This window comes from Leuresthes tenuis, unplaced genomic scaffold, assembly GCF_036924035.1.
Source record: "Leuresthes tenuis unplaced genomic scaffold, fLeuTen1.0.hap1 SCAF_22, whole genome shotgun sequence".
NCBI classification, from domain to species: Eukaryota; Metazoa; Chordata; class Actinopteri; order Atheriniformes; family Atherinopsidae; genus Leuresthes; species Leuresthes tenuis.
Window position 1 is genome coordinate 11847471 of NW_027325376.1, and position 14868 is coordinate 11862338.

Below are 14868 nucleotides of genomic sequence, written 5' to 3' on the forward strand. Positions count from 1 at the left end.
TCTCCAGTTTAATGGGACAGAGACAAACATCAGTGCACCAGATGGAGATGGAGCAGTAACTCACACAGTCTCATCTCTCACTGCTGGAACTAAATACACATTCACTCTCTTCTCTGTGTTTGAGAACGTCAGAAGCAGTGGACGACAACTCACAGCTGTCACTGGTAACAAGTTTCATATCATCAGTGTTTCATGAACAACATACGTCTGAATAATGTTGTATCTTCTATTGCCCCATAAACTAAACATTCTAATCTCTTTTCAAGTCCTGAGATGTTCTTTAATTAAAGAATTGTCTTAAAATTAAGCTGCAAAATTGCACCTTCAACTTAAAAAGTCATTTTAGTTACACTCTAGAAGCAGCACTCTTATCAACAGCATTTGCCAATGATAAAATGCTTTTATCAGTTTCAATATTCTTGAAGGAACATGAGTAAATGCATGTTTGTATATTCGTCTGATCTTGCAATAAAGGAAACTATCAGTCAGTAAATATCTATTGTCATCAACAACACTCAAAGAGTCACAAATGTCTTCAGATAGATGTTTATACATATTCATGTACATGCATTCTGTTTAATCACCTTAAATAACTTTGATACTGACTTCTCTCCAAAGCATAATCATCAATGAATTGTGAAATAGACATTTTGATGTTAAGGCTTTTATGCACCGTGTTTATTAAATTGTTCATTGCTCAAATTTGTCTCCCAGCTCCAATAAATGCAGAAAGCTTCAGACCATCAGCACAAGATGAGACCAGTATCACTCTGCAGTGGAATAAAGTCAACAACAATGTCAGCTTTGTTCTCCAGTTTAATGGGACAGAGACAAACATCAGTGCACCAGATGGAGATGGAGCAGTAACTCACACAGTCTCATCTCTCACTGCTGGAACTAAATACACATTCACTCTCTTCTCTGTGTTTGAGAGCATCAGAAGCAGTGGACGACAATTCACAGCTGCCACTGGTAACAAGTTTCATATCATCAGTGTTTTATGAACAACATACATCTGAATAATGTTGTATCTTCTATTGCCCCATAAACTAAGCGTTCTAATCTCTTTTCAAGTCCTGAGATGTTCTTTAATTAAAAGATTGTCTTAAAATTAAGCTGCAAAATATTGCCTTCAACTTAAAATTGCAAAATTGTGCCTTCAACTTAAAAAGTTATTTTAGTTACACTGTAGCAGCAGCACTCTTATCAACAACAGTTGCCAATGATAAAATTATTTTATCAGTTCTAATAATATTAAAGGAACATGAGTAAATGCATGTTTGTATTTGTCTGATCTTACCAAAATGGAAACTATTAGTCAGTAAATATCTATTCTCAGCAACAACACTCAAAGAGTCACAAATGTCTTGAGATAGATGTTTATACATATTCATGTACATGCATTCTGTTTAATCACCTTAAATAACTTTGATACTGACTTCTCTCCAAAGCAACATCATCACTGAAATGTGAAATAGACATTTTGATGTTAAAGCTGTTATGCACCATGTTTATTAAATTGTTCATTGCTCAATTTGATCTCCCAGCTCCAAAAAATGCAGAAAGCTTCAGACCATCAGCACAAGATGAGACCAGTATCTCTCTGCAGTGGAATAAAGTCAACAACAATGTCAGCTTTGTTCTCCAGTTTAATAGTACCACTTTAAACATTGCGGCACCAGATGGAGATGGAGCAGTAACTTTCACAGTCTCATCTCTCATTGCTGGAACTAAATACACATTCAGTCTCTTCTCTGTGTTTGAGAACGTCAGAAGCAGTGGAGTCAACATCCCTGCAGTTACTGGTGAGATAATATATCTGAAAAATGTGTATCATACATATACATTTTTGTCAATGAATTTTAATTATATCTCCCAATAAACAGTTAAATTATATGACATGAAAGCCTTCATGATTCCTGATCAAAATACTCTTAAAGTGTTGCAGGACGCATTACTGTGTACTGTGTAACAATCAGAAAGGAATGACTTTACTTCTCTTTTTTTTTTTGTCAGCTCCTCAAAACGCACAAGGCTTCAGAAAATCAGGACAAGATGAGACCAGTATCACTCTGCAGTGGAATAAAGTCAACAACAATGTCAGCTTTGTTCTCCAGTTTAATGGGACAGAGACAAACATCAGAGCACCAGATGGAGATGGAGCAGTAACTCACACAGTCTCATCTCTCACTGCTGGAACTAAATACACATTCACTCTCTTCTACGTCTTTGAGAACGTCAGAAGCAGTGGAGTCAGCATCACTGCAGCTTCTGGTAAGTTAACTAACTTAACTGCTTTGACTCCCAGAATATCACTTCAGAGTATCATCATTCGTACTTATATGTATCACCTGACCTGAGAATATCGAACTATCCATCCATAAATATCCATCCATCCATGAATTATCTTTGCTTATCTGAGGTCAGGTTGCAGAGCCAAGAGCTCCAGCAGGGAAATTATTTTAAGCCCTCTCCTAGTTTACAAAATGCTTTTAGACTGGATAGTCAATCCCATGACTTTTCGAGTCTTCACCCAAATCCTCAGACGTTGCGTCCACAATGAAGGTCCTGAACACAGTCCATTCAGATTCCATGTACCCTTCTTCCCTTTGAGTTGAAGATCTCACGAACAGGGACCTCCACCAGACATTCCCAGTTCACCCTCATTACCCAATTGGGATTATCAGGTCTGTCCGTCAGTCTTCTCCACCAACGTATCCAACTCACCACCGGGTGGTGATTGGTTGACAACTCTACCCAACTCTTCAGCCAAGTGTCTAAGACATACTGTCGTAGGTCTAATTTTACAACTACAAAGTTGATTATCAATCTTTGGCCAGAGGTGGCGTGGTACCAGGCACAATTATGAACAACGTTATGCTGGAACATATTTTTAATGGCACTTTACCTGTACTGTCAACAGAGTTTTCAACATGTGTCTGTTAAAGAGATAGTTTTAATAGCCAAGGATCATGAGTTAATGGACGAATAAACCTATTCCTTTTCTCTGTCAGCTCCTCAAAACACAGAAGGCTTTGGATCATCAAGACAAGATGAGACCAGTATCACTCTGCAGTGGAATAAAGTCAACAACAATGTCAGCTTTGTTCTCCAGTTTAATGGTACAGAGACATACATCATGGCACCAGATGGAGATGGAGCAGTAACTCACACAGTCTCATCTCTCACTGCTGGAACTAAATACACATTCACTCTCTTCTCTGTGTTTGAGAGCGTCAGAAGCAGTGGACTACAACTCACAGCTGTCACTGGTGAGATATAATTGATAATAAGCGCATTTAGAAAATATATATCTGTGCATAGCTGCATTCTGTGTGTACCGTAACATCAACATTGTAATATGTTATGTAGTTTAGAGACAGTTGTTTTATCAAAAAGTTGTCATTAACCCTTGTATGGTCTTCGCTTTTGGGACCCTCTGGTTTTCCTCGGGTCAAATTGACCCGGGACATATTTGGGGCTTTAAAAACAATTCTAACATCAAATTTTACTTCATAAACCATTAACATATATTGTCTTTATCTCATGGGGATGAAGACAATTCAGTTAGTCTATTCTTAGACAAATACGTCTGTGAAGCTCTTCCAGTGGCTGACTCTTGGGCTGCTCCAGCGGCCACCTGTGGTGGTCCTTGTGGTGTATATTCCGAGTGAAGGCCATCTTCATATTCACTTTCTGAATCACAACACTCTGAATTGACATCTAAATTATCCTCATATTTGGAGATATCTTCCTCTTCCACATTGTAATGTGCCTGACTCTCCTCAAATATGAGTTCCAAAGCCTTCTGGCAGCTAAATCTTTTGGCCATACTGATGGTGGAAGACTGTATTGTGATTTAGAGGATAGTGTGGCAAAATGTTTGATTTTTACATTTTTATGTGATGGAACAACATGTAAAATAGAAAGTGAGAACAAACAGCTTTGTGCTTTGATGAAAATAATGTAACACTGTGTGTCTCTGTGTGGACGTGTTTCTGTGTGTCTCTGTGTATGCATGTCAAAACGACCCAAAGACCATATGAAGAATGTAAATGTATGGGGTATAGTTGCATGTGTGCTCAAAACTTTTTTTTGTTTGTCCATGTTTATCACAGAAAAAAAGCTAAGGCCATTGAGTTTCAGGTAGAAAAAATGTACACTTGTATAATTTTTCTTCTTTTAAAGATTTGAAACGGGTCAATTTGACCCGAATACCATACAAGGGTTATTAAATTTTGCCTCATTAACTGCTGCCCTTTCATCATCAACAGCAGTTGCATATTGAAGCAAAAAGCTCTCATTGGCATCAGTAAACAAAAAGAAATATTAGCACAAGCATGTCGTATTTTTCTGATCCTCCCACGAGCGCCGTTATCACTAACCTTTTAGCTGTTTCTTGCTTCAGCTGCATGATCATCTACAAGTGGTTTTATATTGACCTTTGCCTGAGCATAATGCTGATGTAGTGTGTACCAGAAATGGTGCAACTTCAAATCTTTGAGTCCCATATTTGTAAAGATAATCACTGTGATACTTTTCTCTCCCAGCTCCAATAAATGCAGAAAGCTTCCGACCATCAGCAGAAGATGAGACCAGTATCACTCTGCAGTGGAATAAAGTCAACAACAATGTCAGCTTTGTTCTCCAGTTTAATGGGACAGAGACAAACATCAGTGCACCAGATGGAGATGGAGCAGTAACTCACACAGTCTCATCTCTCACTGCTGGAACTAAATACACATTCATTCTCTTCTCTGTGTTTGAGAACGTCAGAAGCAGTGGACGACAACTCACAGCTGTCACTGGTGAGATTATATATATAATAAATATATATTATATTTTTAACTTTTTTGTCAATGAATTTTAGTTATGTCTCCCAATCAACAGTTGAATTATCTTTAAAACCTTCATGTTTTCTAATAAAACTACTGTTAAAGTGTTGCAGGACGCATTACTGTGTAACAATCAGAAAGGAATGACTTCTTTTTTTTTTTTTGTCAGCTCCTCAAAACGCACAAGGCTTCAGAAAATCAGGACAAGATGAGACCAGTATCACTCTGCAGTGTAATAAAGTCAACAACAATGTCAGCTTTGTTCTCCAGTTTAATGGGACAGAGACAAACATCAGTGCACCAGATGGAGATGGAGCAGTAACTCACACAGTCCCATCTCTCACTGCTGGAACTAAATACACATTCACTCTCTTCTCTGTGTTTGAGAACGTCAGAAGCAGTGGACGACAACTCACAGCGGTCACTGGTAACAAGTTTCATATCATCAGTTGTTTATGAACAACATACATCTGAATAATGTTGTATCTTCTATTGCCCCATAAACTAAACATTATAATCTCTTTTCAAGTCCTGAGATGTTCTTTAATTAAAGAATTGTCTTAAAATTAAGCTGCAAAATTGTGCCTTCAACTTAAAAAGTTATTTAGTTACACTGTAGCAGCAGCACTTTTATCAACAGCAGTTGCCAATGAAAAAAGGATTTTATCAGTTCTAATAATATTAAAGGAACATGAGTAAATGCATGTTTGTATTTGTCTGATCTTACCAAAATGGAAACTATCAGTCATTAAATATCTATTCTCAGCAACAACATTCAAACAGTCACAAATGTCTTCAGATAGATGTTTATACATATTCATGTACATGCATTCTGTTTTTTCACCTATAATAACTTTGATACTGACTTCTCTCCAAAGCAACATCATCACTGAAATGTGAAATAGACATTTTGATGTTAAAGCTTTTATGCACAATGTTTATTAAATTGTTCATTGCTCAATTTTCTCTCCCAGCTCCAATAAATACAGAAAGCTTCAGACCATCAGCACAAAATGAGACCAGTATCACTCTGCAGTGGAATAAAGTTAACAACAATGTCAGCTTTGTTCTCCAGTTTAATGGGACAGAGACAAACATCAGTGCACCAGATGGAGATGGAGCAGTAACTCACACAGTCTCATCTCTCACTGCTGGAACTAAATACACATTCACTCTCTTCTCTGTGTTTGAGAGCATCAGAAGCAGTGGACGACAACTCACAGCTGTCACTGGTGACAAGTTTCATATCATCAGTTTTTTATGAACAACATACATCTGAATAATGTTGTATTTTCTATTGCCCCATAAACTAAACATTCTAATCTCTTTTCAAGTCCTGAGATGTTCTTTAATTAAAGAATAGTCTTAAAATTAAGCTGCAAAATTGCGCCTTCAACTTAAAAAGTTATTTTAGTTACACTGTAGCAGCAGCACTTTTATCAACAGCAGTTGTCAATGATAAAATGCTTTTATCAGTTTAAATAATCTTGAAGGAACATGAGTAAATGCATGTTTGTATATTCGTCTGATCTTGCAATAATGGAAACTATCAGTCATTAAATATCTATTCTCAGCAACAACACTCAAAGAGTCACTAATGTCTGGAGATAGATGTTTATACATATTCATGTACATGCATTCTGTTTAATCACCTTAAATAACTTTGATACTGACTTCTCTCCAAAGCAACATCATCAGTGAATTGTGAAATAGACATTTTGATGTTAAGGCTTTTATGCACCATGTTTATTAAAATGTTCATTGCTCAATTTTATCTCCCAGCTCCAATAAATGCAGAAAGCTTCAGACCATCAGCACAAGATGAGACCAGTATCACTCTGCAGTGGAATAAAGTCAACAACAATGTCAGCTTTGTTCTCCAGTTTAATGGGACAGAGACAAACATCAGTGCATCAGATGGAGATGGAGCAGTAACTCACACAGTCTCATCTCTCACTGCTGGAACTAAATACACATTCACTCTCTTCTCTGTGTTTGAGAACGTCAGAAGCAGTGGACGACAACTCACAGCGGTCACTGGTAACAAGTTTCATATCATCAGTGTTTTATGAACAACATACATCTGAATAATGTTGTATCTTCTTTTGCCCCATAAACTAAGCATTATAATCTCTTTTCAAGTCCTGAGATGTTCTTTAATTAAAGAATTGTCTTAAAATTAAGCTGCAAAATTGTGCCTTCAACTTAAAAAGTTATTTAGTTACACTGTAGCAGCAGCACTCTTATCAACAACAGTTGCCAATGAAAAAATTATTTTATCAGTTCTAATAATATTAAAGGAACATGAGTAAATGCATGTTTGTATTTGTCTGATCTTACCAAAATGGAAACTATTAGTCAGTAAATATCTATTCTCAGCAACAACACTCAAAGAGTCACAAATGTCTTGAGATAGATGTTTATACATATTCATGTACATGCATTCTGTTTTTTCACCTATAATAACTTTGATACTGACTTCTCTCCAAAGCAACATCATCACTGAAATGTGAAATAGACATTTTGATGTTAAAGCTGTTATGCACCATGTTTATTAAATTGTTCATTGCTCAATTTTATCTCCCAGCTCCAAAAAATGCAGAAAGCTTCAGACCATCAGCACAAGATGAGACCAGTATCACTCTGCAGTGGAATAAAGTCAACAACAATGTCAGCTTTGTTCTCCAGTTTAATGGGACAGAGACAAACATCAGTGCACCAGATGGAGATGGAGCAGTAACTCACACAGTCTCATCTCTCACTGCTGGAACTAAATACACATTCACTCTCTTCTCTGTGTTTGAGAACGTCAGAAGCAGTGGACGACAACTCACAGCGGTCACTGGTAACAAGTTTCATATCATCAGTGTTTCATGAACAACATACGTCTGAATAATGTTGTATCTTCTATTGCCCCATAAACTAAACATTCTAATCTCTTTTCAAGTCCTGAGATGTTCTTTAATTAAAGAATAGTCTTAAAATTAAGCTGCAAAATTGCGCCTTCAATTTAAAAAGTTATTTTAGTTACACTGTAGCAGCAGCACTTTTATCAACAGCAGTTGTCAATGATAAAATGCTTTTATCAGTTTCAATATTCTTGAAGGAACATGAGTAAATTCATGTTTGTATATTCGTCTGATCTTGCAATAATGGAAACTATCAGTCAGTAAATATCTATTCTCAGCAACAACACTCAAAGAGTCACTAATGTCTTGAGATAGATGTTTATACATATTCATGTACATGCATTCTGTTTAATCACCTTAAATAACTTTGATACTGACTTCTCTCCAAAGCAACATCATCAGTGAATTGTGAAATAGACATTTTGATGTTAAGGCTTTTATGCACCGTGTTTATTAAATTGTTCATTGCTCAATTTTATCTCCCAGCTCCCCAAAATGCAGAAAGCTTCAGACCATCAGCGCAAGATGAGACCAGTATCACTCTGCAGTGGAATAAAGTCAACAACAATGTCAGCTTTGTTCTCCAGTTTAATGGGACAGAGACAAACATCAGTGCACCAGATGGAGATGGAGCAGTAACTCACACAGTCTCATCTCTCACTGCTGGAACTAAATACACATTCACTCTCTTCTCTGTGTTTGAGAACGTCAGAAGCAGTGGACGACAACTCACAGCTGTCACTGGTGAGATTATATACATAATAAATATATATTAAATTTTTTTCAATGAATTTTAGTTATGTCTCCCAATCAACAGTTAAATTATCTTTAAAACCTTCATGTTTTCTAATCAAACTACTGTTAAAGTGTTGCAGGACGCATTTCTGTGTACTGTGTCACAATCAGAAAGGAATGACTTCACTTCTCCTTTTTTTTTTGTCAGCTCCTCAAAACGCACAAGGCTTCAGAAGATCAGGACAAGATGAGACCAGTATCACTCTGCAGTGGAATAAAGTCAACAACAATGTCAGTTTTGTTCTCCAGTTTAATGGGACAGAGACAAACATCAGTGCACCAGGTGGAGATGGAGCAGTAACTCACACAGTCTCATCTCTCACTGCTGGAACTAAATACACATTCACTCTCTTCTCTGTGTTTGAGAACGTCAGAAGCAGTGGACGACAACTCACAGCTGTCACTGGTGAGATATTTCAATTTTTGATAAAAACCTCTTACCTAGATTTATTAATGATTTCACGAGTGTTGGACTCCTGAGGTGACACGGAGAAACAGTTAGAGCTTTTTTTTCTTTTTTGCCACAGTTTTGTTCTTGTAAGATATCAAATGAAAAGAGTCCAAAATAAACTTTATAAACCAAAGTTCAGATCTACTAAAATAAGTTTTTGAAGAACTTAGTCTGCCGACTACAAAAACCTTCACCTCACCTATAAAGCTCTCCACAATCTAGCCCCCAGTTACCTCTCCGACCTCCTTCACGAATACGCTCCCTCCCACACCCTCCGCTGGACTGCTAGCCATCCCCACGTCACGCCTCAGTACCTTGGGTTCCCGAGCCTTCAGCTACTCAGCACCCAGGCTCTGGAACTGTTGATGTTGATGTTGATGTTTTGTTTTAATGTCGTTTCTATCTGTCATGCTTTTATTTTTTGTAAGGTGACCTTGGGTGACTTGAAAGGTGCCTCTAAATAAAATGTATTATTATTATTGTCATCATTATTATTATTATTATTGTTGTTGATACACTTTTTTCTTTTCTGTTGTAGCTCCTCAGAATGCATTAAGCTTCAGACCGTCAGCACAAGATGAGACCAGTATCACTCTGCAGTGGAATAAAGTCAACAACAATGTCAGCTTTGTTCTCCAGTTTAATGGGACAGAGACAAACATCAGTGCACCAGATGGAGATGGAGCAGTAACTCACACAGTCTCATCTCTCACTGCTGGAACTAAATACACATTCACTCTCTTCTCTGTGTTTGAGAACGTCAGAAGCAGTGGACGACAACTCACAGCTGTCACTGGTGAGATTATATACATAATAAATATATATTAAATTTTTTTCAATGAATTTTAGTTATGTCTCCCAATCAACAGTTAAATTATCTTTAAAACCTTCATGTTTTCTAATCAAACTACTGTTAAAGTGTTGCAGGACGCATTTCTGTGTACTGTGTCACAATCAGAAAGGAATGACTTCACTTCTCCTTTTTTTTTTGTCAGCTCCTCAAAACGCACAAGGCTTCAGAAGATCAGGACAAGATGAGACCAGTATCACTCTGCAGTGGAATAAAGTCAACAACAATGTCAGCTTTGTTCTCCAGTTTAATGGGACAGAGACAAACATCAGTGCACCAGGTGGAGATGGAGCAGTAACTCACACAGTCTCATCTCTCACTGCTGGAACTAAATACACATTCACTCTCTTCTCTGTGTTTGAGAACGTTAGAAGCAGTGGACGACAACTCACAGCTGTCACTGGTGAGATATTTCAATTTTTGATAAAAACCTCTTACCTAGATTTATTAATGATTTCACGAGTGTTGGACTCCTGAGGTGACACGGAGAAACAGTTAGAGCTTTTTTTTCTTTTTTGCCACAGTTTTGTTCTTGTAAGATATCAAATGAAAAGAGTACAAAATAAACTTTATAAACCAAAGTTCAGATCTACTAAAATAAGTTTTTGAAGAACTTAGTCTGCCGACTACAAAAACCTTCACCTCACCTATAAAGCTCTCCACAATCTAGCCCCCAGTTACCTCTCCGACCTCCTTCACGAATACACTCCCTCCCACACCCTCCGCTGGACTGCTAGCCATCCCCACGTCACGCCTCAGTACCTTGGGTTCCCGAGCCTTCAGCTACTCAGCACCCAGGCTCTGGAACTGTTGATGTTGATGTTGATGTTTTGTTTTAATGTCGTTTCTATCTGTCATGCTTTTATTTTTTGTAAGGTGACCTTGGGTGACTTGAAAGGTGCCTCTAAATAAAATGTATTATTATTATTGTCATCATTATTATTATTATTATTGTTGTTGATACACTTTTTTCTTTTCTGTTGTAGCTCCTCAGAATGCATTAAGCTTCAGACCGTCAGCACAAGATGAGACCAGTATCACTCTGCAGTGGAATAAAGTCAACAACAATGTCAGCTTTGTTCTCCAGTTTAATGGGACAGAGACAAACATCAATGCACCAGATGGAGATGGAGCAGTAACTCACACAGTCTCATCTCTCACTGCTGGAACTAAATACACATTCACTCTCTTCTCTGTGTTTGAGAGCGTCAGAAGCAGTGGAGTCAACATCACTGCAATAACAGGTAAAGTCTTATTTCCTTAAAGTGTCGTTTAACAGACCTAACTGCTGTGCATTTCAAGGCGAGTTAATTTATTGAAACCTTTAGGTAGATTTGTTTAGCAGTTAAATAGATTAGGCTACCATTGTAATAGATGTCATAAACAGACACTGAACAACATGGTGAAGAAATAAAAGGGAGAAAAGAGAGCTCTCCAGACTTCACTAAAACCCCAACTTCAAACCCTCAGGCTAAAGATACAACAATAGAAAAGACCAAAAACCTAAAAACACCGCAGTAGATATGTTGAAAATAAATAGATAAATGGAACAGTTATGTGCAGAGTTAGCTATAACTTATTCAGATGAACAATTGCAGCGGGGACAAAGCTGTTTCTGTTATGCTTTGCCCTGCAATTAGGGACAGCAAACCTCCATCCAGAGGGAAGAAGCTGCATTTCCCACGTGATCCAAGAGGTGGTATTCTTCATTTAACCCTTAGGGGTCAACGCTATAATTGGCCGTTTTTGACGTTTTACCTTTTTTATTTCACCTTAAAAACTGTTTTTTACATACCATAATTACACTTTGGAACTAAAATCATGCAAAAACAACAAAATCAGAGTCGGAAAAATTAGAATTTTCACTGTTACCACAGCAAGCATTTTCCTATAACAATAATCAGGAAAACGCACAGGCAAGTTTCTTTGTAGAGCACAATTCATACACAAGGCATTGCTTTACAGTTACATCAAATCATAAAAAGGCAAATAAAAGCATTCCATAAAACATAAAACAATCATTCATCAATTAAATTAAAAGGGAAGAGTGCAGATAAAATACTTTCAGTTGTCATATGCACAGCTAAAAAGAGCTGTTTTCAGCCTGGATTTGAACATTGTCAGAGTTGAGGCCTGTTCATAATACTGAAACGCAGCCTTATCACCTTGTTTTGTATAGTGGAAATGACTTTTCATAAGTCTGGCCTATTATTACTTGGCCTATCAACACAATTTAGAAACTGGTATGTAGTTTGAAGTCCCCACGTTCAACACAAGTTGAAACTGAGACTCAGTGAGGCTGTGTCTTCCTGCTACCTCATCTTAAATCGGTCATGTGATTGGACGCCCTGGCGGGTCTGTCAACTCCACAGGGTTAAGGTGGAGCTTTTCATCTTCTACACCTCTCTTGTTTCCAGAGACTCTGGTAAATCACAGCCTGACCTAATCAGCTTCCCTGACCAGTTCCCACTTTGCCTCAGTATGTTCCTGTCCTTCAAAGATAGGTCACTGTACAATGGCAGCAAGGAAAAAGATAAAACTGACTCTAAATGATAGGGTTCTTCATCAGTATTCACTCAAACCGAAATTTTTTTTGTTTATTTTGTTTAGAATTCCTAAACATTTTCTGTTTGATTGTCTCTTCTGATATGATGCGACGACAGCTTTAAGTCAGATTCGAGTGAAATTTACACACCTGAACATTAAAAGTTGTAGTTAATACATAACTATTCATTATATATGTTTTTTTCCATGTAAACAAACACCATCTTTCCAAAACTTCCAAATTCTTCAACCACAGGACCAAGTAAGTAAATGCATTTGTTACATTCATTGCTGAGTAGAGTTTAAATACACAATGAAATAAATTCCATGCCTTTGTTTTTAATTCATATCCTGATTGTATTTTGAGTTTTTCTCCTTGTTTGGGTTTCTATTTATAATTTTCGTATAAAACAGAAATTTGGCTACCATTGTCTTCTTTGATAAAGCTTTGTACATTTATATCTTTGTTCAAATTTTAAATGGAATTCAATATAAGTTATTGTATTTACTATTCAACTATCCTAATGTAACATTATGAGTGTATTGTTCAAGCTGACTGTTTATTTGTGCCAACAGATTATGTTCTTCGAATGAACATGAACTTACAAATGTCTACTGAGCTGTCAAAACTAAAGTTAGAGGAGGAGTTACTTGAGGTGAGACTCGTTATTCTTGGAGTTAATTTTTTACCCTGTACTGACTCATTTATATCTACTTTTAATCCAAAAAATACATCTTTTTCCCAAGTACTAACATAAAGATTTGTTTCTCTTGGCTTTTATTCCAGCTATTCAAACAATATGGACTGTCAGAGCAGTTGTTTTCTCTGAAGATTCTTTCTGTTGAATCATGAAAACAATAAGGAAAATGGAGGAAGATTCACGTGCCTTGCATGAAAAATTTAATTTATTTTTTATTTGAATTTTTCCCATTTTGAATTATGTCTGTTAAAGAGAACAGAACAGCTGAAATCTCATCCATTGTGGCCCAATCTTGGAACATTCAAGATTTAGACGATCTTCCTGGTGAAAAGTCAAATTTCTTCTACACTGCCCATCAAAATTATCTTACTTAACTTATAAATATTTGGCAAGACCTCTTGAAATTAAGTCAGTTTGTGTGCAAATTTCATTCTCAGAATGCATCCAATTAATGTTACTGTAAATGTTCCGTGTCTTCTGAACATTTAATGGTCATCCACAGACCTAGAGCAATCTTGGCATTTCTATCAAATGCAAAAACATTAGTTACACAGATTATAAATGGGGGACACAAAATAGGATTTCTTGGTTTGTAAAAATATTGAAGCATAATAAAACATCTTACATACCTGACGCGTATTTACTACAAATTCACACTTCAAGCCAGTTGTCTCAATGAAATGCAGCAAACCATTTGACTCTTTACTGGCGTTTGTAAAAAGGGAAATTTTGTGATACAGTTTGTTGCACAACAACTCTTCATTTTATAAATGTGTTTTTGAGGCGGTGAAACCATTAAGATGCCTGACTTTTTGCAACCTATTGGGGTGTAACTAGGGATAGTCACATGTCTATCACAAGTCTGATGACATAATGAGCATACCCTCTTCAGTAAGGCACATGTAGTCGAAAGGAACTTTGTGTTCTTGTGCAAAAAATCCTGTTGGCCCCCACACTACCTGGTCAGTGTCTGCAGTTGTCATGTAGATCGAAAAAGAACAGGACATGCTCTGATATGGCAAGCCAAAAAACTCTGTTTCCATTATTCACACAAATTTGTGTTTGCATGTGGACAATAGGGCTCTACAATGTGTGCTTTACAGTGCATTTCTTATTCACCTACTCTTACAAACAGTGCTCTCTATTATACTGTATATAAAAATACAGTTCATGTACAGCACTCTCCTCTACAGTCGCACTGATAAACATACTGCAGGGATACTTGGGTTTAGTATTTTTCTCAAGGAAAGTTGAACTTGTTGACACCCTGAGGACTGAACCACCAAACTTCCAGTTGGACTACATTCTCTCTGCTGAGCCAAGGTGTCCCCATGTCAGAAAAAACAGGATTCTAAAAGTCATGTAAGAAATTGACAGGCGAAATCCTGCAAGTCTCAACAAGTTCTTTAGCATAGCATTCATAACAACATGGCAGGTGATGTTTTCACATGTCTACAGTCTTGATTATGCAGAATCAGTGCAAACACCACCTGTCATTTGTCATAAATGCTATGCTGACGAGAGAGTTGCCTGGACTTCTTGTGTGTCACTTTGATTATGTGTGAAAAGAAAAAATAATGATCAGTATAAAGTCATAAAATAAAAAAATAATGGAATGAAAAAAAATGACACAGATATGAGATTTCCACACTAGAAAGAGCCAGACACCACCTCTATTTAAAATAGACTTTGTCCTTTCTCCTATTTCCCAAAACTTGTCTGGAGGACATTAACACCCTGACACCAACTAACAAAGCTATCAGTAAATAAACAAGTTAAGCCT

The 14868-nt window shown here is 37.0% G+C and overlaps 2 protein-coding genes and 1 long non-coding RNA gene across 3 annotated transcripts in view; all 3 read left to right on the forward strand.

Annotated features, from left to right (window-relative positions):
- Nucleotides 1-14868, forward strand: part of LOC140281669 (C-type mannose receptor 2-like) — a 54623-nt gene that overhangs the window by 18506 nt on the left and 21249 nt on the right. The window lies entirely within an intron of this gene.
- On the forward strand, nucleotides 1265-9571 carry LOC140282303 (receptor-type tyrosine-protein phosphatase H-like). Its single transcript, XM_072376889.1, has 6 exons — nucleotides 1265-1268; nucleotides 2017-2274; nucleotides 3015-3272; nucleotides 5810-6067; nucleotides 9213-9351; nucleotides 9529-9571. The coding sequence occupies exons 1-6, from the start codon at nucleotides 1265-1267 to the stop codon at nucleotides 9569-9571; spliced, it is 960 nt and encodes a 319-aa protein (XP_072232990.1).
- LOC140282146 (uncharacterized) lies at nucleotides 12576-13240 on the forward strand. Its single transcript, XR_011909812.1, has 3 exons — nucleotides 12576-12646; nucleotides 12961-13040; nucleotides 13172-13240. It is a non-coding gene; the product is annotated as an uncharacterized lncRNA (long non-coding RNA).

Excerpts from the sequence above, each read along its gene's own strand:
- LOC140282303 (XM_072376889.1), top strand. Across the intron at positions 2,275-3,014 it reads CAGCATCACTGCAGCTTCTG|CTCCTCAAAACACAGAAGGC; the intron begins GTAAGTTAACTA and ends TTTCTCTGTCAG. Across the intron at positions 9,352-9,528 it reads AGCACCCAGGCTCTGGAACT|CTCCTCAGAATGCATTAAGC; the intron begins GTTGATGTTGAT and ends TTTCTGTTGTAG.